The sequence below is a fragment of the Mirounga angustirostris genome, unplaced genomic scaffold (genome assembly GCF_029215605.1).
Source record: "Mirounga angustirostris isolate CCGP_5_RB_7025 unplaced genomic scaffold, mMirAng1.0.hap1 SCAF_12, whole genome shotgun sequence".
Lineage (NCBI taxonomy): Eukaryota > Metazoa > Chordata > Mammalia > Carnivora > Phocidae > Mirounga > Mirounga angustirostris.
The window spans coordinates 23,099,565-23,117,350 of record NW_026991720.1 but is presented as its reverse complement, the minus strand read 5'-3'; the positions used below and the strand labels follow the sequence as shown (position 1 = coordinate 23,117,350).

The window sequence follows — 17,786 nt, the reverse complement described above, 5'->3', positions numbered from 1 at the left end:
GGTATGTAAAGTCAATACAACCTATCCTCTACCTTTACTATGAGAAACTGTTCTTCCTTTTACCCCTTTTTCCAAGCCACACTTTGCTCTGTTGTTGAAAAAATTTGAGTGGTCGGGTGGGAAGTGACCTGGAAGAGGTGGTAATTTAAGAGTTTATAAGTTAATCTTATTTTTAGTACTGAATAAGCCCCTGAAACTTCATGGTTCAAGATTTACCAGAATCAGTCATTATGACAACAGCTAGATGTAGAATAGAATTTTATTTCTTTTTATTTTTTATTTTCTTAAAAAGATTTATTTATTTGACAGAGAGAGACACAGCGAGAGAGGGAACACAAGCAGGGGCGTGGGAGAGGGAGAAGCAGGAGAGGGAGAAGCAGGCTTCCTGCTGAGCACGGAGCCAGAGGCGGGGCTCGATCCCAGGACCCTGAGATCATGACCTGAGCCGAAGGCAGCCACTTAACTGACTGAGCACCCAGGTGCCCCAGGATAGAATTTTAGACTTTAAAAAGAATTTTATATAGGTAGACAGATATATAATAAAACATAAAACAAGTATAGTAAAATATTAATGGTAGAATTCAGGTAGTCGGTATATAGATATTCACTATAAAATTTTCACCTTTGCCAAATATTTGAAAATTTTCATTAAAAAATAGATCATTTATACTTCATGCTTCCAATTGGGAGATGGTTAAGGGCATGTATAAGAAGCTTTATCCATGACTATGTGGAAAAAGCCCTAATCCTATTGAGAATTGCTGATCTAGTCCAACCTCCTTGCTGATGAAGTCCAACTTCATCTTAAAGATGAAGAAATTAAAGTCAGAGAATGAGGGGGAAATGATGGCTATCTTGAGGTAAGGAATTATAAAGCACTCCACACATTATAAAGCACTATATATCCACAAGTATAAGGAATTGTCGCAAGGGAAATGGTGCCAGGGAACTAACAAAAGGAAGAATGGGATCAAGCAAGTAGAGCCAACTGAAGCCAGAAGCCCTGCTTTTATTTACGTATCAGGCTTCCATGGAAGATGTAGTTGAAGATAGAATTCCTCAGTTAAACAACAAAAAATAAAGGTTGAAAACCACTAGACTAGATCATCACTAAGATTCTTTCAAGGTGCAAAATACCATGACTCAACAATGTTAACATTAAAATGAAGAGAACAAAGACAGTTATAGTTTTCACTTCAGAGCTAATTGTGAGCAATGAGAAAAAACTCTCTTCAAGTCCTGGGTTAAAGGACAGGAATTAAACGAACTAACCAACCAACCAAAAGGATGAAATAAATGCTTTAAGATTTAAGAGACTAAGCAAAGAATGGAAGTTAAAGAGTTTTCCAATTAGGCTATTTTATAGTATTTCTAGTATATATTCTTCTAAGTAAGTAGATTATTTCTATATTTTCTTATAAATTACAAAATCAGTATAAATATAAAGAAAAATGTGTACTGTATGTGTATGGGGAAGGAAATCATATGTAATTCACCACAACCTCACACAAATACTTCTTTTGTGTTAGTTTTAATCCAACTACATGTTATACCATTAAAAATAGAGCACATAAAATTTTACATTCTAATTTTTTCATTTAGCAAACCAATTACTGCTATTTCAAAAGTCATTATTTTGCATAATGGTCCACCAAGTTGCAACATCATAATTTATGTAACTCTTCTTATACTGTTGTACATGAGTTTATCATTTTTTTACTTTACAGATAATGCTTTATACATAAAATAGCCATTTTTTTTTCTTCAGCAGAATTGTTTAAGGTAAATTTCTAAGAGAAGAATTACTGGCTCAGCAGAATTTATTTCTTTCTATATAAGCCTTATACTCACTCTTCATTACACTGGTATTGATTTCTTTAGTGTATGCTACAGAGTGACAGAAAACCTGTAGATTCCATTAGCTTTATTTTCTTTTTAGTTCATTTTCAAATTAGCACTGAAAAGAGTAGGAAATTAAGATCTGCAGAAGTGGAGAAGGGAACTTACATGGTCTGGTTCTAGCTGGCAGTGTCGAGCCAAGGCATGAAGCAGCCTCTGAATGTAAGCTTTGAAGATTCCATGAATAACTTCATCATTAGTTTTGTACAAATGCTCCCCGAGTCGGTACCAAAAGTTAAAGGAAATTTCTACTACCTGTCAAATTAAAAGAAAAAGAAAAGGGTTATTTGAATCAGAAAAGGAATGGAATATGAAGACAGTTTTATTACTAGAACCATAGAGGAAAGAAGATATAATCTAAAGTAATACGAGTAGAACTAGTTAAGAAGCCACCTGTTCTCCAGCAGATTTATTACTATCCTCCCAAACTAGCTTCCCATGATAGGCCCCAAACTCCATTTACGGTAACTGGGTGTACAGTCCCTCTTTAGCTGGTAACTCTCCAACAGTATGATTCTGAATTTAGAGAAACAGACACAGAAATGGAAGTCTCTTTTAAATATTTTTTCTCAGATCTAAAATCATTTCATGTTTTGAGATTAAAATACCCCTTGACAGGGGCATCTGGGTGGCTCAGTCAGTTAAGCGTCTGACTTCGGCTCAGGTTCTAATCCCAGGGTCCTGAGATAGGGCCCCACAACGGGATCTCTGCTCAGCAGGGTATCTGCTTCTCCCTTTGCCCCTCCCCCGCTCATGCTTGTGCTCATGCTCTGAGATAACATCTTAAAAAAAGAAAAAAGAAAAAGAAAAAAACCCCACCTCTTGACAGACAAACCATCTGCAAATCCCTGAACATACCAACCTTGTGTCATTTTTACTCACCTACTTTTCTGAGTGGGACTGAAAGGGAAGAAAAAGTCTGGGACTTTATCCACAGCTTATCTTACTTATGGCACTATTTAAAGGAGTGGTAATTATTACATAGTGCTACACTTACTCCCATACATGTTTTGTGTTTCATCCAAATCTAGATATCCTCATGAGATCAAGTCAAACAAATACATTTTTTTTTAATGAATAAGAGAAAAAGAGATGAGAATCACAGAGCCGTGCTCCTCCCTTAGAGGGGCCCTACCATCCTTTTCCCATCAAGGATCCAAAATAGACCGATTTAAAACAATACCCAATTTGGGAGTTCTTTCTCACTTCCTTTTTTTTTTTTAAAGATTTTATTTATTTATTTGACAGAGAGAGACACAGCGAGAGAGGGAACACAAGCAGGGGGAGTGGGAGAGGGAGAAGCAGGCTCCCCGCAGAGCAGGGAGCCCGATGCGGGACTCGATCCCAGGACCCTGGGATCATGACCTGAGCTGAAGGCAGTTGCTTAACCAACTGAGCCACCCAGGCGCCCCTCTTTCTCACTTCTTATACTATTAAGAGGAGGTAAAACTTCTTGAATAAACAAGACTTAAAAAAATCTAGCCAACTTTTTTAAGAGGCAGGGTGTTGTAGAGATTTTGGAACGGAGTAGACTTTTAAATCCTTTCAATCCCTTTCTCATTCCCACTCACAATCTGGAGAAAAAATTTTGGATGTTAAGACTTATACAGTTAAGATTTTATGTGGTTTTGTTTTGTTTTTAGCTGTAAAGCTCTAAAAAGAATAACTGGACCTACAGAGGGGGCTCAGTTAAAAGGTAGTAAGCTTTCTTCCTAATGGGTTCCCTGAGGTGCCTACAGCAGTCAGCCCAGCTAACCGGGTAAGAAAATCAAAAAGGATTCAAAGCAGAAACCCAAATATAATTTAAAAAGAAAAACTCTAATACAGAGGAAACCACATCACGCTAATCAAAAATAAGACTAGTTTCCCACAAATAAAAAGCTAGACGGGTGGCAATGGAATATAGGTAATATGCAACAAACAACCTGGAGAAAAATGGGTTTAGCATAATACAAACACTACCTCATATTGAGGATGTCCTGCACAAATAAGCAGCAGTTCCAGAGTTCGTAGGTCACCAAGACCTTGGCCTGGAGTACAAACAATTTTTTCAAGAAAAGTTTCACATAGTTCAGTGAAAATACGGCAGTAATTCAGAACTCTGCAAATGAAAGAGTAATGAGAGCACCAAGTCAGAAATCTGTATATTATATGTACATACTCACAGACATAGTTAATTAAGTAAAAGGATCCTCAGCCTAAGGGACATGTAGTGATTATTAGCTATGCTGTATCAAAATCTCCATAAAAGCCACCTTTCCTTATCATATATTTTTATACATATAAGCAAATCACTCATAAGTCAGTTCAAATTCTCAATTACGAAAACATTTGAATAAAATCCTTATCAAATCACACTTGATACTCCAAAGTTCATCCCTAATTCTTACAGCCTTATCCTTTGTGAGTGGAAAAAATTACTACGTTCCATTATTCCAACCTCTCCTTCTGCATCCAATTTGCCACTCTAGGTTCATTCGAAAGTAACAGAGCATCTTTAGGCTGTGGTGTCTATATTTACCCAGAGTCTTAAAAAATCACGAAGGATGGAATCTGGGGCTACTGCCTTAAATAATCACTCACTTGTCTAAATCTTCACGTGCCACAGCCATATGATAAGCAGTCTCCAATGTTAGGACTCCTTGAAAAAGCTGCATGGCTAATGGCAAGTTAGTCTCCACATTCTCAATCGCATAGAGAGCTGAGCACACACAATCTGAAGCAGCTTCGTGTAGGTTGGATGAGGTCTTATCCTGTTGCTGGGAGATGGCAGGAATAGGGAAGATGTTATGATCATTAAGCTGTAATTCAAGTACTAGCAAAACAATTATAGCCCGTTTCTGAACATGTACTTTAAATATATAACAGCCTAACAGTCATGGCCTTCAACCAGACAATATTCATCAATCTTCCCTGTCTTATTTCTATTTCCCTATATGCCAAACAAATCAGCCTTTCTGTACCTCAATCACAGTCATGTGACTTCTAAAATTCCATGTTTTTTTCCCCCCATACCACCCTCCAAATGTAATGCCATGTGTTCCCTACACTGTTTTAGTCTGTGAAAATCTTTTCCATCCTTTTTCTGATATTCAAGTACTATTTAAAATGAAAGGGTCTGGGGCGTCTGGGTGGCTCAGTTGGTTAAGAGCCTAACTCTCGGTTTCAGCTCTGGTCATGATCTCATGGCTTGTGGGACTGAGCCCCACATTGGGTTCCACACTTAGCACTGAGTCTGCCTGCGATTCTTTCCCACTCCTTCCCCATCTGCTCCTCCCCCGCACTGGCACACACTCTCTTTCCCTCAACTAAATAAATAAATAAAATCTTTAAAAAAATAAAAAATAAAATGAAAGGGTCCAACAAGTCTCAAATACCCATACCTACCGAACACATCATCATCATATTTCAGAATACCAAGGTTCAACAGAGGATCCTAAAGCTTCTGGGAATGAGAGAAGGTAACTTTGAAAGGAGCAAAAATCAGTTATTTAGCTTCTCATCAGCAATGATGCCTGCCAGTATACAAGAGAGAAAGGCCTTGGAAATCTTGAAGGAAAAGAATATCGAATCTAGAACTCTATACCTAGTTAAACCATCAATCAAGAATAAAAGCGAAATATAAGTATTTCTCAGGAATGCAAAAACTCAAAGTTTACTTCCCACATATCTGAGGAAGGTATCTGAGGAGGTTCAAAAACAATCTAATCCAGAAGCACAGTAAAGAGAAGTTCCAGAATGCCAGCTGGGAAGTAGATCTAAAGAGCAATTGATACAAATTAGAGTAAAGTTTAAAGAGACCTCTAGGGTTTCTACTTAGAAGAGTACAGTTGAGAGGATGGATAAATTTAGTGAAGGCATATTAGTCTTTTATGAATAATAAAAAACAAGGACATTTAGAATCTCCAGGGCGGGGAAAGAGTTAATACAAGCAGGGTTGGGAGAACACAAAGATAGATGCAAATTATTCATTAGCTTATTCTTAGATTGAGAGGTGGATTCAAATATACTTATTGTGTTTTAAAAGTTAAATAAATGTTCAAATTTATTCTTTTGTATATATATCCAGCATAATATTTGTAAAAGCTTTAAAAAAAAGAACTGTGGGAGAAAAGGCTATATATCTGTAATAAAGTTGTGGCCCAAACATAAAGCAAACTAAAATATGGCATGATTTTGAATCACTGAATGAATGTAAGAATGAGAATATATTTGACTCTGACTCTAAAACCACTCGTCTTTTAAGTGGCAGAGGGATCCTGACACTGGATCAGTGGAGAAGAGGATATAATGCTGGCACACTACTTGGCTTGTTCCTTACCCCTATTTTAATTCCCAGAAGTAACCACTGTCTTGAGTTTGATATGTATTCTAAGCTGCCTTCACTTCATATGTAATCAAGTGTATTCATAGATTTTTAAAAGATTTATTTATTTCTTTCAGACAGAGAGAGGGCGCGGGGGTTGGGGGGCAGAGGGAGAGGGAAAGAGAGAAAGAGAATCTCAAGCAGATACCCCACTGAGCACAGAGCCCAAAGCAGGGCTCAATCTCACAACCTGAGCTGAAACCAAGAGTTGGCCGTTCAACTGACTGTACCACACAGGTGCCCCTCATATTCATAAATTTTTAAACAAAAGTGGGATATTAATTTATTTATACTGACTATTCTTCACACAATTTAGTGAGATGAGAACCAAAATTACCATTACTGAGGTAGGGCATCAATAGACATGGAAACAAAGACAATGACTAGCAAAACAATTATTAGTGTCCTAACTTTCCTGAGTCTTAGCTCCTGATGCAAGAATGAAGCATAAATACACTAACAACAATGAAACACCAAAAATGTCTTCTTGGAGAATGTGCTTTCCTTTTCTTTAATTCACAGTGGTATCAACCCATTATCATGCTACCATCTTCTAAATAACAGTGCACTAACCAGTACACACAGAGCTTCCATACTAATATGACTTCATGGAAAGAGACCATCCAGGAAAAGGAGACAAAAATCACTCCCATCTCCAAAGACCTGTTCAATATGTGCTTGAGACATTGCTATGTTTCTTGTTCTAAAAAGTAGTCTTACTCTATGCACTCACTCACTCCTATCTACCAAGACAAAATAATGTATTACTAGGTACTATTATTTTCAAAGTTTATGGAAAACATACACAAGTACATAAAAAGACACTACTTTTTATTCCATTAATCTCAAAAGCCTCAAATCTACCCTATACATACCCTGATGCTTAAATAAATAATCACAACTGCAAAGATAATATTCTGATCTGTAACTGTCTCAAAGACCCAATGACCATTATTATATTTTTAAAACAAGAAAAAAGAGACCACTGGTTTTTTGTTACTTGTTGTTTAATATGTAAATCACTGATCAACATATAAAACTGCTTTCCTATTAAACCTAACTACATTCTATTCTGAGTATTAATATTAATACCTTCATTTGGTAACTTGGTAACAAGGAAGAGACATTGCCGCTTTCTTACTATACACCTTCCAATCACTGTACAGAAATCTGAAAACACTGCTATGTCCCCGAAGGTTAGTTACTACTGTGACTACGTGGTAAAAATACTTTCATAAACAAAGTCATTACTTACCAAAACCTCGAAAAGGAGTGCTAGTAACTTATTGTTCGCCATGAAGTTACTGTCCAAAACTCCTAGGTTAAACCAACTTCCTAAACAGCGAAAGACCTTCATAAGCATTTTCTCATCTGTTCCTGCTTTTTCTACACAGGTCATCTGAAAAGAAGGGAAAAAAAGTTAAATAATGCCAAACTTTAAATTTAAACATCACAATCACCTCTTAGGTGTAATAATGAGGAGGAAAAGAATACTAACAGCTAACAGTTAAAAGTGCTTTGTAAGTACCAGATGGTGCTCTCAATATTCTTAATTCATTAATCCCCACTAAAACTACAGCCAGGTACTATTTCCACTTTCTCAACTGGGAAGCTGAGATACAAAGAGATTGCAGACTTGCCCAAAGATAGTTCTGTTTCAGAAATAATGGTTTCTTAGATCCCTCTTCTGCATTAATATAATTGTATCAAAAAATTATCTTTAAGTAATACTCATCTACATAGTTGATTTTACAGAATAAAAACAAGATAGTCCTACTATTGTATATCCCCATATAAAAAGCTGTTGTTTCAGCTTCTGCACTCGAATACTCCAGCAAATACACCATTCCACAGAAAGTGACACTACTATAAATATGGTAGGTTGATAAGAGAGATAAAATGAAAAGCCAACTAAAACTCAGCACTGTTTCTCTTTGCAAACTGTTTTTGTGATGTATATTTTTTCCAAAATGAAGTGTAATGCAACTTTTTCTGGATTAAAAAAAAATGTTTAAAAGTAACTTTTACAGGCAATGGGTCAGAAACGTCATAATTGCCATGGGGTTTGTGGTGGGGTACAGATTCCCATAGTGATCTAAATGTTGACTCTTGTACTTCTAGGTAGCCATGCTCCTCCTATATGTGCTGTATCAAGCAATTATGATTATACTCTTCTCAATTAGTTTGAATTGTACTGAACTGAACTGAAGGAAGAAAAACAAGAATGCTTCAAGTAAATTCATGGCAACCACACACATACTTGAATCTTTGAAGCTCTGGATGTAAAGTCATCACACAACTGTTTGGCTTTTATACTTCCTGAACGACATTTCAATTTACTTCCTCTTTAAGAACTGTATTATTAAGAACTCTGTCTCTTAAAAGCAACGCCTCAAAGCTGAAACATTTATGCCAGAAGCATTCACCAGTAAAAATAAAGCAGAGGTAAATAAAAACTGATCTTGGATTAACAAAATGAAGACTAAATGAAGGGAGAAAAATATATTAGAGGACAGCCTCAGTCAACTATAAGGGCATGAAGAATAATATTTAAAACTTGTAAAATTCAACACAATGTTTAGGAAAGGCTCCATTCGAAGAGACCACAAAAGTAAAATACTGACAAAATGGGATGGAACAGAATGAGTAAGAGGAATGTGGGGGAAACAATGAAAAAGGTTTAAGAGGCCTTTGGTACCTGGTATTACAGCCAGCCTATTTTTCCTGGCAATTCTGGACTATTTCATTTTCTGGGTTCTGTAACATGACAAGCTACATAGAGTTATAGACCTTATTAAGTACCACAGGGACAAATTTTTCAGATTACAACAAATCAAGCTATTGCCTGTTGTCAATTATGAGGAAGTGTTAAGTCAAGCACATGCCATGGGAGTCTGAGTGGCTACTACACTTGACCACTGCGCCAGTAATGATGCTTATGAGGGCTGCAGTGCTGACTGGATTCTTCTGGCTTCACTTGAGACCTTACAAAAAGAAAATGACAAGCTTGGGTCCCTTAACTCAATTCAAGTCATAGTCTGAGAACCAAATCTTCCACAACCACTCTAAATGAAACTCTTATTTTGTGTAGCTCCAGGGCTGATAGTCATACACATAATTTGTGTGGCTTACTGAATTACAAACAACAGCTGAATTCACAATCTCACCAAATTTCTCATGTGAAAGTTAAGAAATTGTAAAACATGGAATTCTGAAACTTGGAAAAGAGACATCTGGTGTCTGGACCCTAATGAAACAGATAATCTTGAACTCCCAAATTATTGAGTCTCCCTTACCAGCAGATGTAGTCTGCCTTCCAGTGTCTGAGAAGAATAGCCTTCTTCAGTTTGAAAGCCCTGTAATAATGTCATCTGAGACAAACGGCTTCATAGGTGATGCCCAATCTCTTCAAGACCTACCACAACCATTTCCCATGCCACCCACTATGGCCAAATCTTAGCACCTTCTGGGCAGGGGGAGGGGTGGAATGACAGGTATATACAAGAGGAAATAACTTATTAAGAAAACTGTATAACTTTGCTAACATGTATCTGAAGAAACCTGGGGAACATATACAGGAATGATTCTAAGGGTACCAAACCATGGGAGGCTGGAATATACCACTAACTTGAGCCAATCTCATTGATATGAGTGTACTTCCTAGAGATTCTGGATTTAATGAGTATATGGTGCCTCTGGCAAGGACCCAGGAAAATCATAGTGCAAATATCTAGGACTTGGGAGCAAATCTATGCCTTCTGCAGGTAATTATTCTTTTGAGAAACAGCTTCTGGCTTGCTACCGACCTTGGTAGAAACTGAACATCTATCCATAGGACATCAGGTGATCACGTGGCCTGCGCTTCTCTCATGACCTAAGTACGTCTGAACTACCTAAACATGGGCATGCATAACAGCAACCTGTCATCCAACAGAAATGGAATACAAGAAACTGAGTTCAGGAAAGTGTAAGAAAGTTGTATGAGCAGGTAGGTCAGATTCCTTTGACACCAACTCTTCTTGCATTGATTCATTTCCCTCAATCCATGCCTATTGCCTCCTGCCTCCTGGATGTTCCTTACAACCTAGTTAACTAAAGAAGAAAACTCTAGCCCAGATTACAGAATGATGTGCACAACATGCTGGTACCACCTGAAGGTGGAGAGCTGCAGACCCATACAGGGTGGTGAAGGACAGTGAAGGACAGTGGTTGTAGTGAAAGGACAGTAGTTGAAGGAAAATCCTAATGGGCAGAACTTCAAGCAGTATAACTGGTTGTCCATGACGTATGGAGTGAGAGAGAACCAAAAATATGGATCTTTACTTATTTATGGACAATTTTCAATGATTTGGATGACCAGGGATTTGGAAGAAGCATGATTAAAAGATTGGTGACAAGGAAGTCTGAGGCAGAAGTATATATAAATGGTATACAAATAGGCACAGACTGTGGAGAAATTTGTCCTATGTGAATACCCACCAAAAGACATCCACTATAGAGAAATCTTTCAATGATAGATGGACAAAATTAGAAACTCTATAATGTCAGCCCCTTTCCCCAATCACCTTGCTCAATACGCTCATAAACAAAGTGGCCATAGTAGCTGGGACAGGGGCTACACTAGGATTAACATATTCTTCCACTAAGTTAAAACTACTGATGAGTGTCAAATGTGCCAATAGCAGAGACCAACACTAAGTCCCTAAAATGGCACCATCTACCATGGGGATCAGGTTGATTGATTACATTGAACTTCTATCATGAAGGAAGAAGAGATTTGTCTGGAAGGACAAGGCTCACAGGAAGAAAGAGACTTATATGCTGGATATGGATTTGCCTTCCCTGCTTGCAGTGCTTCTGTTAGCACTGTATCAACCATAGACTCACAGAATGCCATATCCAACCATCATGGCATCCTACCTAATCAAGGAACTCATATCAGAGTAAGGGAAGTACAGTAATGAGCAACTTTGACCTCTGTTGGAGAATCTGATCCCCAAGGAAGGAATGCTTCTATCAGGAAATACAAACATAATTCCAGTAAACTATAAGGTAAGTCAACCACCTGGACAATTTGAGCTTCTTATGCCACTGAATCAATAGGAAAAAGGGGAGGAGGGTGTTAATCTGTAGGCTGGAGTGACTGATCCCAATAACCAAGGAAGAACTGATTTCCTCCTACACAATCGAAGCAAGGAGTTCTCAGTCTGGAACACAGAGAATTTTCTAGAGAGCTTCTTAATACTTCCATGCTCAACAGTAAAGGTTAATGGAAAACTACAGAAGCAACAACCAAAAAAGGCAGGATTATTGAGGGCTCAGACTCTTTGGGGGAATGAAGGTTTGGGTCACTTCACAGAGTAAAGAACCCCAACCAGCTGAGGTTCTGAGCAAGGCAAGTGTCTTAGTCCATTCAGGCTGCTGTAACAGAATATGATAGGATGGGTGGCTTATAAACAACAGAAATTTATTTTTCACAGATTTAGAGGCTAAGAATAAGAAGTTCAAGATCAAGGTATCCCCAGATCCAGTGTCTGGTGAGGAACTGGCTACCTGCTTCATAATGAAGGATCTTTTCTCTAGAGTTTACACATGACATAAGAGGGAAGAGAGCTTTCTGGGTTCTCTTTTATAAGGGCACCAATCCCATTCACGAGGGTCCCATACTCATGACCTAATTACCTTCCAAAAGCCCCACTTCCTAATACTACCACACTGGGCACTAGGTTTCAACATATAAATATATAATTGGGGGGGGGGGCACACAGGCAAATATTCAGTCCATAGCAACAGATAAATTTTGGTGGGGGGAGGGGGAAGGGGGGAGACACACACACAAATATTCAGTCTATAGCAGCAGGGGAAAGAAGAAACGAGTTGTGCAAGAAAGCCATAGATATCAATTCTAGAACTCTTCTGACCAATAGATAAATGAGGGCTGTAGTAGCTCTGCATACTTCCTATTTGCTTGTTATGCCATTGCACACAAGTTTTTTGCTTTTGTTTTTTTAAGATTTTTATTTATTTGAGGGGTGCCTTGGTGGCTCAGTCGTTAAGCATCTGCCTTCGGCTCAGGTCATGATCTCAGGGTCCTGGGATTGAGCCCCGCATCGGGCTCCCTGCTCAGCGGGAAGGCTGCTTCTCCCTCTGCCACTCCCCCTGCTTGTGTTCCCTCTCTCACTGTCTCATAAATAAATAAAATCTTAAAAAAAAAAAAAGATTTTTAATTATTTGAGAGACAGCATGAGGGAGTGTGTGTGAGCACACGAGTACACACAAGCAGGGGAGAGGGACAGAAGAAGAGGGAGAAGAAGACTCCCCACTGAGCAGGGAGCCCAATGCGGGGCTCGATCCCAGGACCCTGAGAACATGAACTGAGACGAAGGCAGATGCTTAACCAACGGAGCCACCCAGGCGCCCCTGCACACGAGTTTAAATGTATGTAGAAGAGTTAACCAAATAGGAAGCTAAGTTAGTCAAATAGGAAGACTACGGCTGGTTATAGATGTATTGCCTCTTAGCACCAAATTCACCCTTTTAGACTACTCTGTAAAAATGGATCTGGGCCCTTTAAATATTTTTTCCTGTGCCAGGTAGCAGTGACTTTTTGTCAAAAGGCCACTAGAGAGAAACAAGAGAAAAGGGTCTGCTTCCTGGTGCTAGTGTGCTCCCTTGGTAGCCTTTTACAGAATGTGCCGCTCCTCCAGCCCCAGACTCCTACTTCCTCTGGTGCCTGCCTCTTGTAGTGCACTGGCCACCAGTTTCCCGGCATTTCCCCCACCCTCTCCAATGGATTTACAGCAAATCGCGTCTGGCTCCTAAAGAATGTACAACTTCTTCAGCACCAGATTCAATGTGCTCAATGTCTCCAGCGTCTGCCGGACATAGTGGCCATCAGCTTCCTCTGGTACTCCCATACCAAGGTGATTTTGTGGCAGAGAGACACATTCCCTGAATAGCTTTCTTGGGCTTCCTAGAAGGCAGATTTCCAGCAAGTTCAAAAAGACTGATTTTCAGCAGCACAGAGTGCCAAAAATGACTTCTCCACAATTCTGTGCCTTCTCCAACAGGGTCTGGATCTCAGCCCTGGGAGGGGGTGAACTCCTTCTTCCTTGGAAACTCTATCTTAGCCTTGGGGTTAACGTCTGCTCCTTGTTTCTGTTTTATGCTTATATTCTTTAGAGCTCTCTTTACTTCTTACTAGACAATCCCTCATCACTGTAATCTCCAGTTAGAATTAATCATTCTTTGTATTAAACATTCCCACATACTACTATGTGGTTTCTCTCTTCTGACTAGACCCAGACTGATACTAAAAGGAACCAAGGATTCTAGATCTGGGGCAAGGAGGTAACAAGGTATTACTCCTCTTCTTGTGTTAGGAAGGAGAGAAATGCTCCAGTGGCCAAAGTTATAATATTTTAAGCATCAAAAGAAAGATTTTAGTTGAGACCCTGAATCAATGAAAACCCATGAGCCGTAACACTCCATAAAGAGATGTCAGAAAAAAAAACAGTAACACTTGAGGCAGGTTTAAAACAAAACCTTATTTTGCAAACAGGAAATTAAAAAAGAATTTAAGATTTATAGTGCTTTTCTAGTAGAAGAATGCCAGAATACTCACAAGAAAGGCAACTAATACATACACAGAAAGAATGACAGAATTATTAAAATATTATTTTGCAAACCACAATGAAAATTTTTTTTGAAAGATTTTATTTATTTATTTGACAGAGAGAGACACAGTGAGAGAGGGAACACAAGCAGGGGGAGTAGAAGAGGGAGAAGCAGGCTTCCCACAGAGCAGGGAGCCGGATGCGGGACTCGATGCCAGGATCCTGGGATCATGACCTAAGCCGAAGGCAGATGCTTAACGACTGAGCCACCCAGGTGCCCCCCAGTGAAATTATTAAGACAATGATTACCAACTAGAATTTTAAATCTTTAGGCAAAGGTTGATATGGAATTTAACATTTTCTGTTTTATGAACTACCATCATACAAATTGCATTATAAGGAGGAAAACAAACTTTATAAATGGAAGAATCAAACTGTCATCATCCTAATCTAGTCAACCCTAACATCACTAATGGAAGGTCACCAAAAAGTATTTCTCTTCTGATAAGATGACACATGAAGTATCTATGATGTATTCCAGTCAATAATGTTTAACCTTTTAGGGCATCTGGGTGGCTCAGTTGATTTAAGTGTCCGACTCTTGATTTTGGCTCAGGTCACAATCTCAGGGTTGTGAAATCAAGCCTTATGTCAGGTTCTGCACTGGGCATGGAGCCTGCTTTAAGATTCTCTCTCTCCCTCTCTGTCGCCCCCCCTTAAAAATAAATAAATAAAAATTTTAAAATCTTTAACCTTTTAAAATCAATCATCAAGTCTTTCTTTCTCAACCAGGGTTCTGGGAAGAATTAAGTCTTACAGAAAATTATTTGGGTGACTATTTTCTCCATTATCCTAAGGACAGTATACTTGTACCATTATTAATGCATAGGAGAGAATTTGTTCCATACAATGGATGCCTTAGGGCATTAAGGCTTAATTCTCTAGAGGAATCCCTAGTGAGAAAGGCTGTTTTAGATACAACTTCCAATTAAAGGAAATACAGAGAACAGAAAAACAAACTAAATGAAACAAAGACAAAGCAACCAGAAAATCCAAAAGGCAAGACAGTCTATAAAATAACTGGTCCAATCTCATCTCAATCAGTGTCATTTTGAAAAGAAGGGGAAGAGGGACTGTGATTAGGAATCATAATAAACTGGGGGGCCTGGGTGGCTCAGTCAGTTAAGCATCTGCCTTCGGCTCAGGTCATGATCCCAGGGTCCTAGGATCGAGCCCTGCATCGGGCTCCCTGCTCAGCAGGGAGCCTGCTTCTCTCTTTCCCTCTGCCTGCCGTTCTGCCTGTTTGTGTACTTGCTCTCTCTCTGTCAAATAAATAAAATCTTTAGGAAAAAAAAAAAAGGAATCATAATAAACTGATACAAGACATGGTTCTAGACTGGATACTGATTTGGAAAAATGCTGTAAAGGGTATTTTAGGATGAACTTGGGGAATGTAAAGATGGTCTGGGTACTTATTAGATGATATAAAAATTTACTGAAATGGAAAGAGGAAGCTGGATGACTGAAAAAGCAGGCTATAGGATGATAGGTAAAATATAATCTCATTTGTATTTAAAAAATTTGTCATACGTTCATAGAGGATATGTACTAAAGGGTTAACAGTGTGATCTCCAGATGGTTTGAATATAATTTGTATTTTCTAATTCTCAATAGTACTATTTCTTTAAAATAAATGGTAAGTTGAAAAATGCATATAAAAGAATAATTTTCCAGTGAATTTCTAACACCGATCTGAACACAATTTTAAGTAAAAAATTTCTTTTTCAAATAAAAAGTTCTGGGGCGCCTGGGTGGCCCAGTCATTAAGTGTCTGCCTTCGGCTCAGGTCATGATCCCAGGGTCCTGGGATTGAGCCCCACATTGGGCTCTCTGCTCAGAGGGAAGCCTGCTTCTCCCTCTCCCACTCCCCCTGCTTGTGTTCCCTCTCTCACTGTCTCTCTGTCTCTCTGTCAAGATAAATAAATAAAATCTTAAAAAAAAAAAACAAAAAAACCCCCCAACTCTCAAGCAACTATCATCTTTAAATAAAAACTAAAAAAAAAAAAAAAGTTCTATGATATTGCAAAAGTACTCAAACAATTCCTTGAAAAATAATCTATAACCACATTATTGAAAAAATTGATCTAGACTAGACTATAAAGACCTACAAATGAGATGTGATGGCTATAAAATTTAATACCATCAAGTTCAAGAACCAGCAAATACTTTCTTTAAAGGGACAAAGAGTAAATACTTTAGATTTTACAGACTATATGTGGTCTCTGTGAAAATTATTCAACTCTGCCATTTCAGCTCAAAATTATGGACGTACACAATACATAACTGAATGGGCATGACTATTTACAGTAAAACTCTATTTACAAGAATAGGTGACTAGTTCATAGGCCATAAATTTACCCATCACTGGTCTACAGCATTAAAATGTCTACCTATGGGACGCCTGGGTGGCTCAGTTGGTTAAGCGACTGCCTTCGGCTCAGGTCATGATCCTGGAGTCCCGGAATCGAGTCCCGCATCGGGCTCCCTGCTCAGCAGGGAGTCTGCTTCTCCCTCTGACCCTCATGATCTCTCTATCTCATTGTCTCTCTCAAAAATAAATAAAATCTTTAAAATAAAATAAAATAAAATAAAATAAAATGTCTACCTAGTCAAAAAGGACCTAATCACATTTAACTCTTTTTAAAAAGATGGTGTAGTATTACCTAATCTATAATTGTGATATTGCCCAAAGGTCAATTAAAGTCCTGAACCACCTCCCTATCAAATCTCAACTGATCCTTAAGTAAATTTATACATTAGCATGGTCCTTTGTCAAGAGCCAACAGTTTGTACCATGAAGTAGTAGAAAAGCAAGGGATGTGTAATCACAAAGCCTGAGTTCAAATTCTGAACTAGCAGCTGTATAAGTCTCAAGCCTGTATATAGCATTCATAAAATGGAAATAACATCACCCTCACAGTGTTACTTACAAGCTCAAAAAGTATAGTTTCTGAATATGAAAGTATTTAATTGTAAAGTGTTCTATAAATGTCACAGTATTATCATTGCCAATTCTTGCAAAGAAATCGTATTTCACAATAATGCAATTGAATTAAAAAATAACCACCATGGCTTTATGCCCCTACAAAACAACTTAGTATTTCACACTTACTCACCAACAGAGATACCACTGTACTAGAGTAGAAGGCCAAATCTTCTATAATTTCTGTGCGCCGGTTAGCCCCAATTCGTAAGGAACGACTATGTACTTCTTCAGGTAACACTGTAAGGATCTCCAGCAGGAAAGGCAGAGAAGTTACATCATTGCTATATCTGTAAAAGGAAAGGGGAGAGATTAAAGTTACTCAGTCAGAAAATACACAATCGCAAGATAACAACAGGCTTCAGAATAACCTATAACAACAAAAGCAGCATTCTCTCTACTGTTAAAATGGAGGAAAAAACAGATAAAAATTTTTGGAAAGGTATCTGGAAATCAAAATTTCAACTTGCATCATCTGTGACCCAGCAACTCCACTTCCAGAAATTTCTCTCAGAAAATCTCACATACATATGCAAAGTATATAAATATATGCACTGCAAAACTTTTTCATAATAGCAAAAATATTGGGAAAATATAAAGGTCCTCATTATTAGAATAAAAAAGGTTACAGACAGTTATACAATGGAATATACATAGCCATTATAGTGAATGAAATATCTATGTCCTAACATGAAAAGATGTCCACAACATACTATAAAAAAAGTATATGAAATATATTACATATGAGTGAACAAATACATAGATATATTAGAATATATACGCACTTATTTATTTTAAAATGCTTAAAGTCTGGAGGGCTATATAGTCAACCATTAATAGTGGTTACTTATGAAATACCGAA

General features: G+C 38.1%; 1 protein-coding gene across 2 annotated transcripts in view; it reads right to left on the bottom strand.

Annotated features, from left to right (window-relative positions):
* TNPO3 (transportin 3) overlaps nucleotides 1-17,786 on the bottom strand; it is a 78,389-nt gene that overhangs the window by 35,347 nt on the left and 25,256 nt on the right. For both annotated transcript variants that reach the window (XM_045864299.3, XM_045864298.3), the window contains 5 exons: nucleotides 17,058-17,214; nucleotides 7,521-7,664; nucleotides 4,483-4,658; nucleotides 3,862-4,000; nucleotides 2,008-2,154 (listed from right to left, as the gene is read on the bottom strand). In XM_045864299.3, the coding sequence (XP_045720255.1) occupies nucleotides 2,008-2,154; nucleotides 3,862-4,000; nucleotides 4,483-4,658; nucleotides 7,521-7,664; nucleotides 17,058-17,214 (763 nt within the window). The remainder of the gene's footprint in view (nucleotides 1-2,007; nucleotides 2,155-3,861; nucleotides 4,001-4,482; nucleotides 4,659-7,520; nucleotides 7,665-17,057; nucleotides 17,215-17,786) is intronic.